This window comes from Juglans microcarpa x Juglans regia, chromosome 2S, assembly GCF_004785595.1.
Source record: "Juglans microcarpa x Juglans regia isolate MS1-56 chromosome 2S, Jm3101_v1.0, whole genome shotgun sequence".
Taxonomy (NCBI): Eukaryota; Viridiplantae; Streptophyta; class Magnoliopsida; order Fagales; family Juglandaceae; genus Juglans; species Juglans microcarpa x Juglans regia.
Genome location: NC_054597.1, coordinates 20,062,536 through 20,086,482, shown reverse-complemented (window position 1 = coordinate 20,086,482; position 23,947 = coordinate 20,062,536). Strand labels below are relative to the sequence as shown.

The 23,947-nt window shown below is 36.3% G+C and overlaps 1 protein-coding gene across 2 annotated transcripts; it reads right to left on the bottom strand.

The window, feature by feature from the left end:
• Positions 1–2,336: 2,336 nt before the first annotated feature.
• LOC121251851 (WD repeat-containing protein 26 homolog) lies at positions 2,337–22,007 on the bottom strand. 2 transcript variants are annotated; one of them, XM_041151241.1, is made up of 6 exons: positions 21,616–22,007; positions 20,669–20,905; positions 18,686–19,510; positions 13,529–13,630; positions 5,783–6,412; positions 2,337–2,708 (listed from the first exon to the last, which is right to left on the bottom strand). In XM_041151241.1, exons 3-6 carry the CDS (start codon positions 19,481–19,483, stop codon positions 2,493–2,495), a joined length of 1,746 nt encoding a protein of 581 aa, XP_041007175.1. In that variant the 5' UTR covers positions 19,484–19,510; positions 20,669–20,905; positions 21,616–22,007; the 3' UTR covers positions 2,337–2,492. The 2 variants fall into 2 exon arrangements, with proteins under 2 accessions (XP_041007175.1, XP_041007174.1); XM_041151240.1 differs by lacking the exon at positions 20,669–20,905.
• Between the last annotated feature and the right edge of the window lie 1,940 nt (positions 22,008–23,947).

The window sequence follows — 23,947 nt, the reverse complement described above, 5'->3', positions numbered from 1 at the left end:
AACTTTTACTAATTATTCTATAAAAACGATTTTATTCTCTCAGAAATATTTTACAAAATTTATCATTTTATTTTAAGCTAAGAAATATTGAGTTGCTTTCTTCACGTGGACAGGGGCTTTGGGGGAAGGTTTTTGATTGGACAACATGAAGAGAAGGGATTTTAATCGATGTGTAGCCTCAAGAGTAAGATTGTAAATAAACCAGTTTGTTCGATAGCTCGGTCGAATCGTGCTTAGCCAAGGTCTTGCAAAATTTAAAAGTTCAATCATACGATTATTACATTCTTCATAGCCTTAATATCCTTCATATTCCTATTCAACAGCAACCCATTCAACTCATATCTTGGTCTAACCCATCACAGGATAGATTCAAGTTAAACATGGACGGGAACAGCTTGAGTAACCCAGGAATTTTGGGGGCTGGGAGGGGTGATTCGGGATATGCAAGGGTTTGTTTTGTTGCCATTCTCTATGAATTTAGGCTATGCTGATAGTACTCGAGTAGAATTACGGGCATTACTGGAGGGGGTTAGGCGCTGTAAACAATTAAATTTGACTGCTGTTGACATTGAAATGGACTCCAAGGTCGTTTTGTCGTGGTTGCAAAAAGATCAATGCGGCATCTGGTATTTGGAGGATTATTGGGAGGAGCTACAAGAACTGAAAAAGACCATGGATTACAGGTATTCTCATATTTTTAGAGAATGGAATGTTGTTGCAGATTGTTTAGCTCGACGGGGTGCAAGAGAGGGAGATGCGGAATGGAGAAACACAAGTGAGCCACCTTATTTGCTACGAGGTTTGATCATAATAGATAAATGGGGCCTTCCCTCAATTCGGTGTAAAACGCATGATGTATGGCTTTAATGCAGAGGTGTTTTTTTGCAGGTTAAGTGCAGAAGGCTTGCAGCGTTGATCTGTTAGTGGTATGTATAGGTGATTGTTCATTTTGTTTCTTTGATTGTGGTCTTGTTAGGTTTGTTTAGAGGTTTTTGGTTTTTATTATGTAGGCCTGTTTAGTATCGTTCTTATTCTAGGCTTGTTTAGTTTGTTTATTTGCTTGATGTTTGTTGGTTTGTATTTGGGAAGATTTTACTTGCATATTAATAATCTCTCAGATGCCTTGATTGTAACCAAAGTATTCCTCCGCCATAAGTGAGGGATTATTAAAAAATTTGAGACGGGGCTGCTATGTGTGTAGCTATCGGCTCTTCTATAAAATAAATAAAAAATAAATAAATAAATAAAAAATATCTGCTCGATTAGTAAATGACATATATGCGACAAAACTTGACTAGACTCGGCTAAGGCTTGTTAAAGCCCGCTCGTTCATGGTCGAGTCGACTCGCGACTCGACTCAATTAAAGTTCATTCATATATTAATAAATATATACATACAACTATGTATATATACATATATATATATATGTATTAACTAATAATATATGCATAATACTTTTATAATTAAAGATATAATATGTAACATAATTACTTATGTTTATATATTGAATATACTTCAAAGCTATATTTTATAATTTGTACAATAATTAGTCGATAAGATTTAATAATTTCATATATTAGTATGTGAGAATCACATATGAAATATATATATACTATCATATTATGTGTATGTATTAATAATATATGTAAGCATATGATGTACGCATATAATATATTATTATTATGGATAAATATCAGCTACTTAGATATTAATTATTTATAAATTTGTAAAATCTTTTAATTTAATAGAAGTTCTACTTATTAGTTGTACAAATTCAATATTAGATTTTTATTTATTTATCTAATATATTAATTATTAAATCTTATTCCAAAACTAAAAAAAATAAACAACTCGAGTTCGAGTCGAGCCGGACTCGAGCTCTAATTGAAAATTGAGCTTACCGAGTCGAGCTTAAACAAAGAATAAATAAAAATCTCAAGCTCGAGCTCGAGTATTTTGAGTTGAGTCCAGCTCGACAAGCCAAAAACCGACACAGCTCGATTACAGCCCTACTCAGGAAGAAATAGTAGATCACCTTCTTCTACTACATTGTGAGGCTGCAAGCATCCTATGGAACATGATCTTTGATCTTTTTAAAATTGAGGGGGTGATGCCTCCCCAAGTTGAGCTTTCTAACACATTTGTGCAAGACGATACCATCGTCCGTGCTATGGTATCACCGGATAACGGTTCACCATGCTGTTCCTCTTTCTATTTCTATTTTTCAAGATTTTCATGCACTTTTTCGTTTAGTCTGTTAAGAGGATTCATGTATGCTTGTATTGGGGCAACACAGCCTTACTACCAATAAAATTTCATTCCTACCTATAAAAAATTGGCGAAAATGAAACGGTGGATTTATTATCAGAAAGTTATTGCAGAATTCACATACTTGTCTGATAAATGTCTACTTGCAACGATGCTGAAGTACTTGGTATTTACACAAAAGCAATGATCAGAGAAAGAACAAAATACAACCAATGACTTCTTTTCAGTTTCCCCCATTGCAATGGTGGATCCCATTAGTACGAGTATCCTTGCGCTTCATTGTTAGCTCATTTAGGCCCCATATTCGAATTGTGTGGTCATCACTGGCTGACGCCAACATGTGGGGGTTCACTGGATTCCAGCTCACACAATTCACAGCTCCAGAATGGCCAGGCAATGCCTCTATAAGCTCCCCTGACTCTCTGTACCATATATAAACCTGCAATCCCAAAAAATCAAATGATCAATGCTCAGAAAAAAAGTGGGGAAATTTGTACTCATGCAATTCATGATGGTATTATAGAAAGAAATAAAAAAATAGAATCCTAAAACAGTCAGGTACATACTATGAAGTGAGATTTCATTATATGCATGTAACACCAGAAATTTAAGGGTTTCTATTTTTTGAATTGTCTTTTCTGATATGGACATAAAACTATTTCTTGTGTTTTGTTTGCCAATCTTACTTAGATTAGTAAACTATTGTGTGCTAGACATAGAGGAAATTTTAAAAGGGACTAAGAGCTTCCTAGAAAGGAAGTTGAAAGCTGATAGGATTCCTTTCTCTGGACAAAACCAGAGCAGCCACGCAAATAATTGCGTACTCCTTGTGCACTCCATTAATTTGATTGGCCACGTCACTTTTTTTTAATATAAAATAACTGTTTTGGCCAATCATATCAGTAGAGTGCGCAAGGAGTATGCAAAAGTGACTGTATGTAGCAGAACTCTCTTTTTAAAGAACCCAGGAGTCTCAATTGCATCCTAGTAAGTAGGCAGCTTCTCCTAAACCTAATAGAAATAAAAGACCAGCCTCCCTAAGGAGCAAGATTTCTAGTTCTGCCATCAGCTTCAATTATATTATCTGATTTTTCTGGTTCTCATAAAAGCTTTATCTAGTTTCCAGGTTAAGCAAACCCTCACTGCAACCCCTCTAAAAGCTATCAAACCGTAGATTTCTGACTCCAAAACAAATTACCACCCCATATAATCATAGAGGGCTTTGCCACCACCCCTTTCAGTAGATCTCTGTACCATATTATCTTATTCCTCTGAATTTCACATCAAGAACCAACTAGATATCATAAAGAAATTCAACTGTAGATCTGTTACGCATCTTAGGAAATAGACTCCATGGTTTTTTGGCCAAGTTTTCAAATCTCTTGAATACAATCCTGAAAGTTCTCTTTTATGTTCTCTCTAGATCCCTTCAAAATTCTCTCACAGAACAGGATTTCTCGCTCCTCCTTGCTGCAACCACTTCAAAGGTATATATTGTTTGCAAGATTTACTTTTAAGTATTTAATCAAAAATCAAAATCCTCTCCGCTGGTGTGATTTGACCAATGTTCTCTATCCTCTAGACTTCTAAACAACTCAAAACCAATCACTATAAGAGAATTCTAAAGAGTGCAAGAACTCAGGTTTTTGTGCAATGGAAAGAGGTGGAGATAACTGTCATCTATTCTTCGCCAAGGGCAAGATGAGATCCTCTGCATAATCACCTTTCCTAAAGCTTGTGTGCTGAGTAGTGTTAGGCAAATGCTTTTAAACATGAAACATGATAACAAGACAAGTTGAACTTTTATGTGTTTCTATTTCTATAAATGCTGAATACAGTTAGTGACGCTGATTCTTTGCAAGTTTTAGTTTGAAAATCCATTTAAAAAAGAATGATAACATGAACAATGTCCTTTTCAAGGACTCAAGTTGGGTGATTATTGAACTAACCTAAGAGTGGCAATAAGTAAACACCAATGTTATATGGATTATGCACACACCAACAATTAGAAACAACTTTGAGGTCTTAAAGCTCATTTTTTGAGCCCAACCAAACCTGGCCTTGAAGCCTTTGCCAATGAGGCCCACCACAGGCTGCCGATGAATGAGTGCATTGTAGAGGTCTAAGATCACACAAACTTCGAGTGACACCATGCTGAGAATTCTAGACTAAGCGTTCTTATCATTTCAGCTTAGGAAGAACAAGCTCTTAGGCCAAGAACAGAAACTTGAAATGCGTAATGAGGGCTTAATGGCCGACCATAGGAAGGAAATTGAGCAAGGATAGAATTACCACACCAAATAGCCAAAAAAAAAAAAAAAAAAAAAAAAAAAAAAAAAAAAAAAAAAAAAGAAAATTATATTGTCATAGAGTTCTTTGGTGTTACCACACATGGATAGAGTTACCACACAATAGCACAGATAGACTACTAGGATTTTGTTTAGAATAAATGACATCATGGTTTTCTTAAGCTTGGACATGTTGATTTGTTAATTTATTAATTTGAGATGAATAGAGAGTTTATTAGAACTTATTGTTTATGATATAGAACTCTTATTACTTTGTGCTGTGGAAAGTGGTGAAGTAACCATTCTTAATCTTATTGGGAATGGATGCTACACTACACCACCATATCCAATTGTTTAACTAACTCGAAAATTTAAATACTCCATCCTGTGAGATGACAGAATTTTTAAGGCATCTATTAAAGATATTTCAACTTCCAAGTTTATCATACATAAATGCTAAGCAAACATAAGTTATGTTTTTGACTTTTGGAAATGGACAATGAACATGAATCCAGGGTCCTTTTTACCACTCATTGATGGTCCTAGAGCTGTTAAAGTCATCATACATACAGTAGTTCCTTGAATTTCTTCTCAAGAAGAATATAACGCAGCTCTTTAGGCAACTTGACCCTTAACATAAAATCATCCAAGTAGGGGCTTTCTTACTCAGATGGGATTATTATAGATCTATCTCCCAAGGAACTGGATATAATGATTTTCATCATATGGACTGAGCACAAATCAAAAGGTCATATGGGCCATATATAACATATCACTCTGCATATAGAGATAATCCTTTAAAAGACATCAATATTTTCGAAATGGCTAATAATATGAATTGTACAATATTACCTAAACTGCACATCTCGTGCAGACAAAGATAATTGTACCTAGAAATTTAGTTAGTAGTTTATTATAACAAGGGATGACATCGTAAAGTAACTAGAAACTATGTTTTGAATTTTTTCTCATAAATAACAGTTTTGGGCATCACTTATCAGAAAATAATAATTTTCGGACATCACAAATGATACCAAAATGGTCAGCCATGACAGCATAAAGGGAATATAACATCTGCATAAGCACATATAATACACATAACATTCTCTGAATTATAATAGAAACAGAAACACCCAATGAATTTTCTACAGAATAGAACTTGTCCCTATATACCAAGAAGAACCATACTCAAAAGAACCTGAAAGGATAAAATTAAAACCCATACCTGTGAGTCCTCACTACCACTGGCAATAAAAGCTTGGGAAAGTCCACCAAAGCAAGATCTAATCAAAAACCGGGTGCGTTTATGACCTTTGTACTTGGCAACAAGCTTGAGGTCACCATCAATGTCCCAAAGATGGATTTCTTGGTCCAGAAGATTAACTAGCAAAAACCTATTATCCCTCGATAACGAAAACGAGGTTATTGTTTGATCCTCTTCAATTAATCTTTCAGTGTTTGCTTCCCGGTCAAGTAAGAGTATTGCAGTTTCTCTACAAATACTTATAATCTGCTTTCCATCATTTGTTATTTCCAAATCAGATATCCTAAGAGTTCGTTGCCCTTTCCAACACTCCAGCTCTCTCCCATCTAGTTGCCACATACAAATACTCTTATCATTGAAGCCAGAGAATACACATTTGCCATCTGGAAACCATCCACAGGACACAAGGCCAATGCCAGCTTTCTCATAAACATGGAGGCACTCGCCAGAAGAAACATCCCAGCGCCTGACAACCTCCTCCAGTCCACAGGTAAGTAGTTCATGATCATCAGGACTCCACGAAGCAGAGCAGACAGGTTTCTGGTGGCCACAGAGTCTATGCTTTAAAGACACACCACCATTCACATCAACCTGCAGATACCCACAAAAAGGAATAAATAAAAAAGGCAAAATAATAGCGTTTTGATATGAGATAAGGAGGAGGATGCCGGAGACATAGGGATGTCTCCAACAAATGCATAAAGCCTCAAATGCTCAAAAATTAGATTCCAAACCACCAGAAACAAAATATAAGAACTATACACCCAAATTAGAAGAAATCCTAACCAGAAATCCCAATAATAAGAACTTAACCAACAATTACCATATTACAATAAGGCTGTTAATAATGAGATCAGAGAAAAAACTTGAGAGCTGTCTCTCACTCCCATGGCCATCCCTAGTGCTTCTTGCAAGGGACGACTATTTTCCTTCTGTGTTTTCTGCTTTATTTTGATTATCAGACCTCTATTGAGATGCTTCACTCCAATGGTTGTGTGATTTCATCTCCATCTGAGATTCAGGATCTTATTTTGCATTATTATGAAGGTCTTCTCACCGAACCAGCTTCTTGGAGGCCTAAAATTGATGGGTTGATTTTTTATTCTCTTGATCCTCTTAGTGCGAGTTGGTTGGAGAGACCCTTTGACGAAGATGAGGTTTTTCACGTGGTTAGTGGGATGGTTAAAGATAAAGCTCCTGGTCCGGATGGATTTTCAATGGCCATTTTTCAAGTTTGTTTGGAGATTGTGAAAGAAGATATGATGCGGGTTTTTCAGGAGTTCTTTTCCTTTTAAGTTTGAAAAATCACTCCATGCTACTTTCATTGCTCTCATTCTTGCTTTAGAGTTAAAGGATTTTTGTCGTATTAGTCTTGTAAGGGGGGTCTACAAGATAATTTTGAAGGTTCTTGCTAATCCTATGAGCAAGGTGATGGAGCAAATTATCTCTAAGCCCTAAATGCCTTTGTTTGGGGGACACAAATCCTTGATTTAATGTTTATTGCTAATGAATGTCTAAACAGTTGTATGAGGGAGGGTGTTCCTGGTGTTCTTTGTAAGCTTGATTTGGGAAAAGGCATATGATCATGTAAATTGGGATGTCCTTTTCTAGATGCTTGGGAGATGTGGTTTTGGGGAAAGGTGTGTTCATGAATTAGGCACTGTGTTTATACTGCCGATTCTTGGTGTTGGTTAATGGTAACCCTGCTGGTTTTTTTCCATAGCTCATGTGATTTGAGATAAGGGGACCCTTATTCCCTTTCCTTTTTGTCATTATAATGGAAGCGTTGGGTCGGATGGTGGAGGCTGCTTTTGGGGGGTTTCCTTTCAAGTTTCTCAGTTGGTAATTCTAATAATACGTCTATTACACTTTCTCACCTTTTTGCAAATGACACTCATTTTCTGTGATGCGGGTTGTGGTCAGATTCAAGCCTTGAGGGCAATGTTATTATCTTTTAGACCTATATCAGGCCTCAAGGTGAACCTTGGAAAGTTGGTGGGGCTGGTGCATAACATCAATAGTTTGGCAAGTTTGTTGGGCTGTAAAATTGCTTATTTACCTCTGAAATATTTGGGCCTTCCATGGGGGGCGCCTTTTAAGGTTAGTGCTATTTGGGATGGGGTTGTTGAGAAAAGGTTGGCTGGTTGGAAGCAGTTATATTTATCTAGTTATATTTATCTAAAGGGGGCAGACTTACTCTTGTTAAGAGTACCCTCTCCAATCTCCCCACTTACTTTCTATCATTGTTTCCGTTGCCTGCAGGGGTGGCCAACCGGATCAAGAAGTTATTTTGTGCTTTTTTATAAGGTGGAATGGGAGAGGAAACTAAGGGTGAGTTTGGATACACAAACCTATCTCATCTCATCTAATCTATTTCATTATTACAACTTTCCCAAATTTTCATACAAAAATATAATAAACAATTCAACTTTTTCGAATCCCAAAATAAAATTAATAATAATAATAATAATAATAAATTATATTTAACAATATTTTATTCAATTTTCAACAAAACATCTCATCTCATCTAAACTCTCTATCCAAACCCACCTAAATTTCTTCTTGTTAGTTGGAATAAAGTTTCTTCTCCTATTGCGGTTGGAGGGTTGGGAATTGTAATTTGAAGATCTTTAATAAAGCTGTTTATGGAGATATCAATCAATCAGAAGAGTCGCTGTGGAGGGAGGTCATTGGTTGGTGTTCTAATGAAGTACAGGAGATTTATGGTGTGGGTCTTTGGAAGTTCATTAGAAAGGACTGGGAAAGTATTGTTAGTCATGTTAGTTATGCTGTTGGAGAGGGATCTAGGATCTATTTCTAGTTTGACATTTGGTGTAGTGATCGAGCTCTCAATAGGGTGTTTCCGGCTATTTTTCGATTGGCTTCAGATCGGTTTGCAAATGGATCTGATCTGCTTGTTCGTTCTAATGGCTCAATTCAGTGGGATTTTGCTTCACTAGAGCTGTTTAGGATTGGGAGATTGACGAAGTTTCAGCTTTCCTCAACTTTCTATACTCTTTAAGGCTTGGTGGTAATGATGGGGATAGGATGTTGTGGAAGTCCAAGGGGTGCAAAAAGTTCATTGTTCGTTCGTACTATAAGTTGTTGGCTCTTCAGAATAGTCTTTTCCTTGGAAGTGTATTTGGAGGTCTCACGTGCCTTCCAAAGTATTTTTTTATATTGATTGCCTCTCTTAGGAAAATTTTGACGCCGGATAATTTAAGGAAGCGGGGTATAATACTTATGGATTGGTGTTTTATGTGTAAGAAGCAGGGGAAACCATGGATCATTTACTTTTGCATTGTGAGATGGCAAGGCCTTTGTGGGGTGGAAGTTTTTGTAGAATCAGCTTGGCTTGGGTGATGCCTTTGAGAGTGGTTGATCTTCTTGCGTGTTGGAACAGGCTTCATGGTTGTTCTCAAGTGGATGTGGCTTGGCAGATTGTTCCTTTATGTCTTATGGTGCATTTGGATGAAAAGAAATGAGCTGTGTTTTAATGACAAGGAGCATACTTTGGAGCAACTCCAGAATTTCTTTGTACACTCTTCGTTGCTTTGGTTTTCTGCTTTAGTGATTAACGGAGCTTCTAGTCATGATTTTCTGTTGTTGCTTTATGTTTCTTAGAATGTATTTAAGTGTTTTCTTCTATATACTTCTAGTGTACACAGGCTTCGCCTATACATTCGTTTCTAATAAAATTACTTCTTACCCAAAAAAATTTTTTAGTAACATGGTGACTTACTAAATGAGGCATGTGACTATATGTGGCCTTTTAATTAGTCGCTTAGAAGATTAAGAACAGTGTGCTTAGAGTAGACTTGACTTACCAGTTGGGCTCATGTCTATGATATAGAAACATTCGTCGCATTCAAGAGTTTGCTAAAGTTATAACAACAGTTTTGGAGAATTATGGAACAAGCTGTATGATTTCCCTTCTTAACTCATATATAGATTATATTAGTTGGTCTCAGAGCAAGATCTTATCCAATGGATTTGAGTGCAGGATATGGGTATTGCTTAGGATTTTGGAAGATGATATCAATGATAACAAATAAGTCTTTTGGATCAGCCACTCAACCAAATTAGGATGCTCCCTTGATCAAGAAACGGTGATCGATGTGATTAAAGACTTGGCTCAGTTTGGAAATCAATAGTACTTCAGATTATTTGTGAATAGTAGTGAAGTAGTCTGAGAATATCTGAGAACAGTTGTGTTCTCAAACAGACCCTTAAGAAGGCAGCCTGAAGCTTTTGCCCAGTGTGTTGCACAAAGAGAGAATCCTTCTCAAGATGCTAACAAATCTGCAGGGAATGACTATCAACATGAAACAAAATTAAAAAATATTTTTCATGTTAATATTCCTCAAAAACAAGTGTTTTCATGGCAGATTTGTGGAAGACACACCAAAAATTGGTGAGTATTGCAATGGCGAAGGGTTTAAGATCAGTTTTCTTCTGTTGAGAAAGTATTCGATTGAAAGATGTTCCAAAAAATACGAAAGTGGACTGATTGCAATGTTTCAGGTTGGCCATCTATATCTAAACTGCAAACTAGTGGTGCAGCCATTAAGGCCCCATTTGGATGGCAAAAATGTTTCGTTTCATCTCATCTCATTTCATCGTTACAATTTTTTCAAATTCTCACACAAAATATAATAAATAATTCAACTTTTTCAAATCCCAAAACAATAATAATATTAAAAAATAATATTCTAATAATATTTTATTCAACTTTCATCTCAACTCACTATCCAAACGGCACCAAAGTGTTACAAGTAACAAGAAAAGGAGGCATAAGTCTTCGCACTGTTGGAAAATAGTCGTGAAGGAAAACAACTGCTTGCACGTGATTATAGTGAAGAAGAGTTTGTTGTTAAAAAATAGAATGGGCCATGTCTTGTAATGCAATAATTTCTTATAGCCCAATCATATGAAATTGCAAAAACTAGCTCCACCACAATGTGCTCCAGAACACTAGCACCAATTCAAGGCATAATGGTAAGAACCATAGATGGTGGATGCCGCAAGAATGTTATTTCTCAAGACAAACCTGAACCTGGAAGTTGAGACACATCCTTAAGAGCTATAAAATTTTCTGGTTAGAGAAATGCAAAGAGATGTCACTTGATCCCATTCCATAAAAAGTCTTCAAGTAAAGATGACACTTATTCTAGGGCATATTTAACTCACCTGGAGTGATTGATGCAAAGCACATATGATACCCCATATGATAAGGATAAGGGTAGGTGGTAAATGGGATCTCACATTACTTGGGAAGGAAAAGTTCTTGCTCTTTATACGTTTCCAATGAGGCTCCAACTGTATTATTGACTAGCCCTTTTGGAGTATATGCCGTGTGGTTTGAGCCTTCTATTGGGGTGTTACAAATGGTATCAGAGCCTATCTCAACCAGAAATGTGGGACTTGAGCCGTGCCACCTACAACGGACAAGCCCGATGAGAACGTCGGGAATTTAAGGGAGGGAGATTGTAATACCCCATATGATAATGATAAGAGTAGGTGGTGAATGAGATCCCACATTGCTTGGGAATGAGAAGTTTTTGCTCTTTATAAGGTTCCAATGAGACTCTAGTTGTATCATTGACTTGTCCTTTTGGAGTATATGCCATGTGGTTTGGACTTTCTAATGGTGCGTTACAACATGGCAGAAGACTTTTTACAAACACTTCAATATCCAAAGAACAACACTAAAAGAAAGTCTAGACATCCAAGTTGGTTTGTGGGATGTTGCTCATTTAGTCAATGTTGTCCCTTGTAAATCTTAATACATTTGCTATTTAGGGGATGTTTGGAGAATAAGATGAGATGAAAAATCTATTAATAGCAGTGAAATAGTTTGTGAATAATAGTGAAATAGTTTGAGTCATGATGTTTTATTGGATTTTGGAAAAGGAGAGACAAAAGGTTGGATAAAAATATTATAAAACTAAAATATTGTCAGAATATAATTTTTTAATATTAGTTTTGTTTTGAAATTTGAAAAAGTAATATTATTTTTTGTATTTTGTTTGGGAATTTGAAAAAATTGTAATGATTAGGTAATGGTTAGATAAAAAAGTTAAAAATTTGAGATTAAAAATTGTTTGTATTTGAGTGGTGTTTGGGAAAAAATTATAAGAAATTTTGAAATAAGATGAGATGAAATGAGATCCTTTCTCAAACAACCCCTTAGTCTTAAGAGTTCTCGTGCAATGGTTCGATATTCTGGTGTCCTACGCGTAGAGGTAAGTCATCCAATTTTTTTATGAGCCATGTGATCACTAATAAGTAATTTTTTTAATCAGTCATGTAACCACTATGAGATATATTTAGAAATACAAGTGTGAATCAATTGTTGCAGTTGCATCTTTACTAGGGAAAGATTCTTTACTCTTGGATTTTGCTAAAGTTGTAATGGCATGTTTTGGAGTTGATAAATCATTGAGCCACTTTTTGTGCCCTTTTTTCTCCTAAGATGTGGGTGCTCTTGCCAATTTGATAGCTTGTGTGTAACACTCCGGATTGTGTATATGAAGGTGGTGAATGGAATTCAACATTGCTTGGGAGGCAGAAGTCAAGACTGTTATAATGGTACCCTTGACTAATACATTTGGAGTATTGGCCCAAAAGTGGCTTGGGCTTTCCTTGGATCGTTAGACTGAGTAGCTCTTCAGTTTCCACTTTTTAATTCTTTCACTCTTTATCATATTCAGATTCGATAAAAAAAAGTCCAAGAAGCATCTTCACGAAAGAATTACGATATGTTTGGTTAAGAGAAACTTTCGCAATCTTTTAAGATCGTTTTACAAATATTTTTTGTTTTTTGATAAGTAAAGTTTTACAAATATTTTGAGATGTATTATTTATTGGGTTTTGTGAAAGTAGATAGGAAAATTTGAATAATATTTTTTAAATATGTTTTGCATTTGGGTGTATAAAAAGTGGATAGGTAGAATTGAAAGTTGTTCGAATATAATTTTTTTTCATGGTAATTTTTGTAAAAGTTGTTTTCATTTGTGTTTTTTACTTTTCCCTGAAATTTAGGCAATGGTTGGATGAAAAGTTAGTTTGAAATAGATTTTTTTTCTTTAGATTGAAAGATGTCTGGATTGAAGTAGAAAAATTGCTTGAGAATTTTTTAAAAAGATGTCAAAAGGAACACCTTGCAGCTAGAATTGGTATTTTAGGGTTTGTTTCTGTCTAACTGGTAGCAGAAAGGCCAGAAAATACTATAAGTCCAAAAACCCCAGGAAAAAACCGGCACACCCTTCCATAAAAAGTTTGGAATTAAGCCCCTCACCCCTCCAAAACCATAGCTCTCTCAAAATCCGTCAGGAACTTACAGCTTAAAAATTCTTGCTATGTTGCTTTTCTATTTCCAGTCCTTTAGAAACCTTAATTCAAAATTTCTTACCCAACATTAAATTATACCCATAGAACATCTGTAGGATAGATATGCAACAATATGATTGATGAATGATCATTTGGTGAACAATCATAGAACCCTGAGATGTCGCTTCAGTGTAGATATGCAAAATATTATAGAAGTGGAAAAAAACGAAGCTATGAAATTAATAAGTACAGTTCAATTAGGCTCATTAAAAGAGATCACCATACAGTCGAATCTAAATCAATTGATTGAACATAAAGCAGAGAAAAGGGTATCAGATACAATATGGAGAAGTTTTTGGTCAATATCAAGCTTACCTCCCATATGATTGCCGAACGATCATTTGATGATGAAGCCAAATAGTTCCCATTATGTGAAAATTGCAAGAACCAGACTTCATCACTGTGTCCTTGCAATATCTATTCAAATATGAATAAAAATAATGATCTTACTAAATGAGTCAACGATGTGAAACCAAATTCACAATAGAAACTATAAATGTAAGTCAATACATAGCATGCCCTACGTTGATAAGATTCTCTAGAATAGACAATAAATAACTTAGAAAAGATACTTACAAACTTCAACAACTACAATTATAGAATTACCAAAAAACAAGGGTCACAGAAGATGTAGGTTTAACCTGAACCAACACCTTTATTCCATTCCTCGAAGGGCATTACTTCTATAAGCAACATGCATGGTCTTTTCACATGCACAAAGGAAAGTCTCGCTTTTCTCATCTTTTTATTTCTTTTATTTTTATCTTTAATGAAGATGTACGAAGAGAAAGATATAGACATATAGAAGCGGACATCCTTATGCATTTGTCTACACATCAAGTGCAATTGCCACCATCAAACAATCTTTCATTTGGTGAATTGGGCTATAGTTTGTACCCCTATACGAGAAGGCGGGCTGTGAATTCGGAATTTGTTGGTTTTCAACAAGGCTTTATTGGGTAAATGGCTATGGAGATACCACGAAGAGAGGGAAGCTTTATGGAGGGTGATTATAGAGTTAAAATATGGTGGACTATGGGGAAGATGGTGCTCGAATGAGATGAGCGGATCACATGGGGTGGGGCTTTGGAAACAAATAAGAAGAGGCTGGACCAATCTTCATCGATACACACGTTTTGCAGATGGGGATGATTCCAGAATTTAATTCTGGAATGACCTATGGTGTGGAGATCGAATACTCAAAGAAGCCTACCCAACACTATACAGCATCGCCCGAAGAAAGGAGGCTTTCGTAGCAGAGCCCATGGATCTCTCTAGTGGCTCTCCTCAATGGAATATCACTTTCCTTAGAGCTGCCCAAGATTGGGAAATTGACACATTTACAAATTTCTTCAAACTTGTGTATACATGTAGAGTGATTAGAGGAGCAAATAAGATTATGTGGTCACAATCCAAGAAGGGAAATTTGACAGTACAGTCATACTACAAGTCCCTCATGAAACATTCTACAAGAAAATTTCCATGGAAGAACATATGGAAGATTGAGGCCCCCTAAAAACTTCTTTTTTTGTATGGACAGCTTCAGTAAGGAAGATTCTTACCTTAGATAATCTAAGAAAATGCCAATTGATGGTATTTGATTGGTGCCATATGTGTAAGACAAGTGGGGAGTCTGTGGATCACCTATTATTGCATTGTGACGTAGCCACGAGCTTATGGAATGATATCTTTGCTCGAATGGGACTTCTTTAGGTAATGCCAAGAAGGGTTGGTGACTTTTTGGCCAGCTGGCAAGGTATTCGAGGTAATTCTCAAATCGCAGCAATGTGGAAGATGATACCGATTTGCCTATAGTGGTGCATATGGATGGAGGAATGGTCAGAGTTTTAAGGATCGTGAACGGACAATGGACAAGATTAGAACTTTTTTTCTTCATACATTATTCCATTGGTCGATTGTAATAGACTTTAATGACATGAACGTACATGATTTTCTTGTATCTTTAGACAATCATGCATAGGTGTGGTTCTTGTATATGTCTGTGTACTTGGCTTCGCCTATATTTAATAAAATTCCTATTTACTGATAAAAAAAAAAATAATCTTATAATCTACCCTACCCCTTATTTGTCTGTTAGATAAGCATATGCACTCCGTGAGTTAAAAAACAGATTATGGTGAAATTGAGGTAAGCTAAACAACTCTTTAGAAAATCATTTCTGAAGAGTATAGCACAAGATATTTGAGCCAGTCTTTATGCTTTTCAGGTGCCATTAAAGACCTTCTAACGACTAAGTACCACTGCATAATGCCATTTCCTCTGACTTTTCTGGATGTCGAAAGAGGCATTTATATAGGATTGATCTTTTCACCAACAAAATTATAGAATAACTCAATCGGTATTTTATTATTATATGGGATGCAGGAAAACCTATGGAATTGTATACTTATGCCACAACTTGCAAAGTAATAGTGGAGGGGAGTACTTGATATAGTTTATGTAAGACTGAGGTTCAACTTCTGAGACCAAAAGGCGGATGCCTATGTTCTGGTTTGAGGTTTCAGTGCCAGCCTTTCCATTAATATATATATTCTAGAATTACAAAAGTATATTTTTACATTTAGTAATTAAGAACAAGGGCTGTTTGTTGATTAATTAGAGTATAAAGTGATAAATAAATCTACTACTGGTTCTTTGATTCGATAGACGGATATGCTTCTTGCTCTGCTACTATGACACAATCAAAGTGTCCCATTTCCAAGTATCATTGCCTTTATTCAAGTTAGCAACAAAAGGGACCCAACATAGAGGGAAACACTTTTTTATTGTTTTGAAAAGTAACAGAGAAGAAAGCACTTGCTTAAGTTAATATCATAATTTATAGCTTCATATGTTGAAGAAGCCGACTCTCCAAGTTAAACAAATAATATAGATGGTTTGAAGAAGCCTAGGACTCTCCAAGCCAAGGACTCTTATAAGTGATATTTTATGCTTCAGGTATGGGGTAAATAAATTTTGTTCAGCGCAATGGAGTGGGGTGCCCATCTTAAGCTAAAGGTGCACATAGGCTTAAACCATGCTCTTTAACTATGTCTAATTTCAACCAAACCTTTCACAGATGCTCACATCAAAGACAGTGCTAATACTTGTCGGAAGCGGAGGGTTTGATTATGATCTCTTGATATAAGATGCATGGTCAATGATTCCATCAATACTAGGTTCCAAAAAGATGATAAAATAACAATCAATGCCCTCCAAAATATTGTCCTCTTAACAATTCCCTCTGACATCTTATTCTACCACGTCCATATTTGCAATCCGATAAATAAAAATTGCATTTTTGGGACCTCCTCCCTCAATCACGAAATCCTTGAATTTCATGACAAATTAACTACCCTTTGCTGTGACATTTGCAAAACCACATTTTTATGTAATCCTCAGACACGACTGCCCTTTCTAATTGTTCCAAACGTTAGAATTGTTCTAGACGTTAGGTGTTGCATGTGTAGGAAAAATGGAGAAACTGTGGATCACTTGTTGTTGCATTGTGAGGTTGCTAGAACGTTATGGAATGAAGTGTTCAACAAGTTAGATCTTGCTTGGGCCTGCCACAGTGATTGAGCTCATGGCCAGTTGGACCAATTTACGAGGTCTCCCACAAATCTCAGCGGTGTGGAAAATGGTTCTGATATGTATTCTGTGGAGCCTATGGAAGGAGCGAAATGACCGGACGTTTGAAGACAAGGAGCGTTTTTTGGAAGAACTTAGATTATTTTTTGTCAGCACTCTTTTTCTATAGGCCATAACTGTGGATTTTCGTGGCCTCAATTTTCATGTTTTCTAGTTTCTATTTCCTCTTCCTAAAAAGGTGTTACCTTTTGTATATCATCTTGAGTACTTGAGCTATGCCTATTCATATCAATATAATCGTTTACTTATCAAAGAAAAGAATTTTACAAATGCTCTTCCTTCCCAGATCTATCCTTTAAATGCTTATATATTCAATATAATCTCTTCAATAACGTCCCCATTTTCTCATTAAACACAAAAACCTGAGGGTTTGACACTCCAGTCTCATCCTATCTTATAAGGAAATGTGCTTCCAACATGTTACGGATCCTAAGCAGTCTTCCAAACAGACATGTATATCTTTCATAGGATAACATCGCAAAGCTTTATGAAAAACACAGGCTTAATTTGTCATCCTTGTGTTTTAAGAAAAAATCCTCAACTCCACCAAACCAATCCAAGATTTAACTTTGTATTCTTAGTTACTAAATTAGTGCCCGTTTCAACATGTATCCAAAATTTCATATGATTACAATTTATGAAAGGAAGTAAAATCTCTAAATCACTTGAATTTTTTTTTTACAAGTAAATGTGAGTTTTATTGATAATATCAATAGGCTAGCCCAAGTACATAAGTCGTATAAGGAAAAAAAAAAAAAAAAAAAAACCACCTAGATGAAGTTAGAAATTGATCGAGGGAAATCATGGAGACTTTGTCCATTGAAATCTATGGTTATCGCCAAAAGAAAATGGTTGTCGAGTTATCAACTTGAGAGGGAAGCTCTATAGAAGGTTGTAGTCTCCAAGTATGTTGGCGGTTGGGCAGAGTGGTGTTCTAATGAGGTAAATGGGCCACATAGGGTAGGGATGTGGAAAAGTATCAAAAGATGATGGGTAGACCTCTCTAGATACACAAGATTTGAGATGGGTGACAACTCTAGAGACAAATTTTGGCATGACACTCGGTGTGGTGAGTGAACCCATGAGGAAACTTTTCCAAAAGTATTTAGGATTGCAAGGATGCAGAAGGCTTCGATTGCCGACTTATTGGCACCTTCAAATGGATACCTTAGTGGAATGCCAGTTTCCTCAGAGCGACACAAGATTGGAAAGTTAACACTTTCATCGACTTTTCTTCAACCTCCTGTGCTCTAAGAGAATAAGGGTTAAAGGGATAGATAAACTTCTTCTATGGAGTCCTTCCAAGAAAGGAAAGTGCACCGTCCACTCATTCTATCAGGACTTAACTACCCAAGATATGAACTCCTTCCCTTGGAAGATGAGGCTGCATCAATTTATTTTTGAGTGTCCACAGCATTAAGGCTTCAAGAAATAACCTTAACCTTGGGAAAACCCCACAAACAAATACTCAACTTGAGTAACTGAATTCTGATTGTTAAACATGATAACAAATTATATTTGTCTTGACAAAGAAATTAGTGGTAGACAAATGCAGAAACATAAGTTTTCTTGATCAATAGTCATCCCCTTTCATATCAATAGGGAACTTCGGAACCTTGTGGGGTTAGGAGTAAAGCATCTCGAGGTTGGTCCATTAAGAAGATAATGACCCTTAAAATACAACTAATATTGGTCACTAATGTCAATCACAAGTCCACTGCAAAGAGAAGCTTCCAGCACATCATGTTACAGCAAAGGCAGAATAAAAAAGAGAACTACTTGTGAAGTTTACAAACTTTAACTGAAAGGACTTTCTCTAACCTGTGAAGTACGGGAGGGAATCTGATCTCTTCCACATAGATGATCAGTGTACAATGACATTTCCTTATCCAAAGAGTTGTGAAAAATGCAAGCATCTCTTTGCAAAAGAAGCGCCTGTTCGACTAAATGTTCCAACCTGCTTTCAGGTATCATAACTGTTGGGGGAAGCAGTTTCTGCAACTCCACCAGTAGCTTTGAACGAGACTTTGACCTCACAGTGTCTTTACCTGGAAACCCAACTTTAATACACTTTGAAGGAGCAACTATGCAGGAAGAAAGTTCGCGAACTCTACTCTTATTGATGCATAAAGGTGCAATCTCAGTCCTCAATGTATTTAGCGCATCCATGACCTTTTCTTCATCCAAAAGTTCAAAAAACTTCTGCTCCAGAATCAGAAAAGAAGCTGATTTAACAACGCTTTCATCCAACAGTCCAATGTTGCACAATGTGGAAACACTTTCATCCCAATTGCCATCGAGTATTTGCTGCATAAACAAATTTACCACAGAGGAGTGTAAGGGTATCCCAGACTCTTCCTCTAGATGAGCACCACTGTTCTTATAACCAAGAGTGTACAATGCATTGGCTATTAAACGAACAAATTCCTCTCTTTTAATAACTCCTTTTGAACCAACAACCACTTTATCCCCTTCAGATGCTAGGGGCCGAGCCATCAAGTCGCTTGAGGAGCCAGATACAGGCCCTATAAAAGATGAACCGTTGGAAAGACCTTTCAATTCTTCAGAAGAAACTTTCATGCGTTTTGTTGCTGGTTCTTCATCCTCTTCACCTCCCATGAAATGTGCACCTCAGCCCATATATTCCTACAATCAGAGAAACAATAAAAAACCAAATTTGAAATATGCCACCAATAAATCACAAGAATAACTCTCAGCACATATTACTCAAAGTTACCAGTCATACATTCCAAAGTCGAATGTAACAAATAAAGAAAGCAACCGCTAAGACTCTAATAAGCATCAACAAAAATGAATCAATAAACTTTAAACATAATAAACATAATTGAAACTTCAGAAAATATTCCTCTTTGTCAATGTTTCTAAAGATGGAATAATTGAAAGTTCTGATGTATATACTTTGGTTCTTTGTGGGTTTCACAAGCTGCTTTGCCACCATTTTAACAGCTAATAATGATGAAAAACTTGCCAATAACCACCTCAAATCCACATTAGTCCTTACAGCTCCAATTTACATAAATATAGGGATTACTTTCTTGGCTAAAGGTCAACAAGCATTTATGACCATAAGTCAGAAAAGTGTTACGAATTTCATAATTGCTGGCTTCCTATAAGATTAAGGGGAAATGCTACACATGGGCTGGGACATTAGTAAAGCATATTCAGAACGGAATGTCTGATGGGATATTAACATATTCTATTTTTGATAGTATTAAAACGTGAAGTTTGTATAGTTGAGATTAAGCCAATAAAACAATTATCACTACAATATTTCCATACATTCATCCGAGTATAATTCAAGGTCGATTTGCTCTCTATGAAAGCATCAATGCCAGTTTGAAGGCATAAAACATTTTTCAAATGTATTACAAGTAACAACCATAAAAATGAATTTATGATTGCCGTATCAACATATTTGACAAAGTATATGAGCACATGGTATCATTTCACCAAATCATATAAAAAAAGACAGAGACCCCAAATGTTGAAACATTAATGCATTGAAGTCATATATTCGGCAATAACCTTCTTTACTTTTATTTTTCATTTTAATTTTCATAATTATTGCTCAGTGGTTACAAGGTAACAACAAAAGGTAATTCTTTTTCCATCTTTTTTGCTGTAATTCAAAATGACACGCATCCCATTTCCTTTCTAACACTACCGACAACACAATAAATTTCATAGAGCTTGAAAGTTTGCATTTCTAATACATTTCTTACCATATACATTCTCATCACCATATTGAGAAAAACTAAAAGATCAGAAGATATTTATACATACCATAAGTATATATAGCCCATGCTATGTACACACATTCAAAGCTGGATGTTCATTAAATTGGTTTTCTTGAACATCCACAGTTCTAGCGTAACTCCTCAGTATTCGAAAAATTAATTCCAGTTTAAGGCGCCAGCATTTCCAAAATGAGCTGGGTTTCGCAACCTCTGTATTTGCTGAGACAAACGTAACGGAAGGGAGCCCATATCTCCAGCAACAAGTTACTTTTTGTTGAAAAGTCTGATCCAATTATCCAAGTTACGCATAAAAGTCAACCAATAGTTCACAAAACCATTTAAGCCTTACTTGTATCTCATAGACTGCATAGTTTAGTGAAAAATCATTTACAAGCCCAATCACATGCCAGAGACAGTAAAACTCTGAAATAGTACAAGAGATCTACAGTACATGCCTTAGAGAATACATTTCATCAAGTCAACTCAATGATCTTGGTGGCATTTAACACAAAACTCTCAGTTAGATAAATAGAAATTCCAAATTGAACAATCAAATGGTCCATTAATTAAATGATCCACATTCCAAAAAAATAACCAAATTCTTTAAAAGAACAGAAGTACTTTAAGCAAACGCATTGCTATGAATCAATTGTTCTTGAAAGGAACACAGAAAGCAAATATTTACAGTTAATTTCTTCTTGAGAGTTAAATATTTAGCAAGACGGGCAGAAATTAATTACTATCGCAATATGCACGCTTCTTAGCAGTAATTAGTTAAATCTCGTATAAAAATACCCATTAAAAAGGAAATCATACTATACAACGCAATCATACCCAACAAGAACAAGCAATCTGACACACACACATATATATATGAGAAAAAAATTTATAGGCAAGCCAATATAAATTTAAGCACTAAACAAAAATTAAAAAAAAATGCATCAAGAAATGATAAAAAACCAACAATGAATAGAAGAGTACAGATTACCCAACTTTAGAGGTAATTTATGCAGTAAGATAGCAAAATCTTGAATACCCAGAAAGCGATTTCGTGGAGGGAGTCAATTCGGATCAAAAGGAAATGAACCCAGTACAAGCAAAGAAATTCATTATCAATAAAGAGTAGGGGTAAAACCAAAGGATCGGAGCACCCACAACAAAAGACTTTCTTTTTCTTATTTGTCGGCACATTAACAGTAATAATAGAGGTGGGCAAGCGCAGGATTGAAGTGGAGGCGATGGAGAGACCGAAAATTCGTGAAATATGTAGACAGAAACGAGAATTTACAGCTAAAAGGCTTTCGTAATTGGAGGAAAGTGTTTGGAACCTTTGTGGGTAAAAGTAAGAGACTGATGAGTTTCCCTTTGCGTGGAGGTAACCAACTCTATGGGGTTATGCAGAGCGAGAAATATGGGTTTGTGGTGGGCCTCTCTCACTGGGCTTTCCATTCTGTGAGACTCGTAACCAACTCGGGCCAGTGGACCCCAACCAACAGTTGCATGGCGTGAAAAAATACATCAGTTTCTAATGGACTTAAATCGATAAATGAATAGATAGACAAATTGAAACATCTGGCAAGGCTGGTGAAATTTCATTTAAAAAAAAAAAAGAAAGAAAGAAAGATAATAATCTGAATTTCTTGTATTTAGAGAGAGGCTTTTGTTTTGATCTTTCCTTTTTGTACTTGCAGGTTTCGACTCTTGGACAAAAAGTTTAAACACAATCATTTAAAATTGCATTAGTTCGATCTTGCGCAAATAACACATTCAAAGTAGGCACCTAAAATTGGATCTCCCGAGTTTATATGAAAGAGAGCTAGAGGTCTCCTAGCATTGCTGAGGAGTTTTTGTCTCTTGTTGTGGGCAAGTTTGTTTTCTAGTCTTTTGACTTAGAAGTTTTTTCTAGTTTTTTGGAGTGCAATGGCGGATGACATAGTTGATAAGTGGAGTAAATTCCATCTGATTGAGGTGAGCAAAAGGAAATCTCGATACAATGTTTGACTGGTCAAGTAGTCTCGAATAGATCTGTCAATAAGGATGCTTTCAAGTCCACGATGATGAAGATATGGAAGCCAAGAAGGGAGGTGGTGTTCAAAGAAGTTGGTGAGAACATGTTTCTTATGGAGTTTATGTGTGAAGAAGGTATTCAAAGGATTCGACAAGGCAGGCCATGGACATTTGATAGGCATTATTGTGCCTCAATTCTTTTGATGGCAGTGTAGCTCCAAAGGATATGGAATTCGTGAAAGAATATTTATGGCTTCAAATCCATAATATTCCTTTTGGTGGAATGACAAAAGATGTTAGGGGTGCAGATTGGTAGTCTGGTAGGAGAGGTGACGGAGGTGGATGTTGATAGCGAAGGTGTTGGTTGGGGTCCGTATCTTCGAGTCAAGGTGGCCATTAATATTCTTCTCCCTCTTATGCGCGACATTCTTCTTAGTATGGATGGTACAAAGACATGGGTCTCGTTCAAATATGAAAGGTTACCATCTTTCTATTTCAAGTGTGGTAGGATTAAACATGGTGGGAATGGTTGTGATGTGTCTATTGGGTCTAGTTTAATACATTCTTCCTCTGAGAAGCAGTATGGTGCATGGCTTAGAGCTTCAACTCCAAGAGAACAATCCAACAGCAGGCGTGGTAGCAATGGTGTAAAGGTTTAGTCTGCTACATAGTCTTCTGATCTGCATCTAGAAGATGATGATGTGGCAATCAATTAGGACATTAATGGGATGGCATCTGCTCATAAAATGTAGCCTAATATCTCGAGGGAGTTAAGCAAGAATTCTAGAGAAAATCAAGGTAGTTATAGAGGAAAGACAACAGAAGGAAGCTGCAGTCATGCCAGCAATGATCACCATGCTATCAATGAGCAATTACAGAGGGAGGATTTGGCTCGAGGTGAATTTGAGCAGTTACAAAATGATGTATTGACTAAGGGGGAGATAGTCATAGTTGTGGAGTAGGATGGTGTTATCAACAAGGAAAGTGCTCTAGAAGGGAATTTTGCCCAAATAAGCCCTCTAATTACGCCTACAAAACTTGCTGAGGTGGAGCTCGGTCCTAGTAAGACTAGAAGTTGGAGGAGGAAGGCACGTGTTCAAAATAAGGCTTGTTCAAGGGACAAGTCAGAAGGCCATTTTCAACAGTTGTGCACAAAGGCTAGTAATAAAAGGCCTCGTCGAGGTGGGGGTAAAATGGAAAACCAGAACAAAAAATCTAAGCTCCTGATTAATGAGTTGGCATATATTGATCATGTAATGGCAATGGTTGTCTCTAGCCCTGCCAAGATCAATGAGTTGCATGAGCTGGAACAATCAAG

Coding starts and splice junctions, on each gene's coding strand:
- LOC121251851 (XM_041151241.1), bottom strand. CDS start 19,483: ATGGGAGGTGAAGAGGATGAAGAACCAGCAACAAAACGCATGAAAGTT. Junction 13,631..18,685: donor TTCCCTCCCGTACTTCACAG/GTTAGAGAAAGT, acceptor ATATTTGAATAG/ATATTGCAAGGACACAGTGA. Junction 2,709..5,782: donor GTGGTAGTGAGGACTCACAG/GTATGGGTTTTA, acceptor TTGGGATTGCAG/GTTTATATATGGTACAGAGA.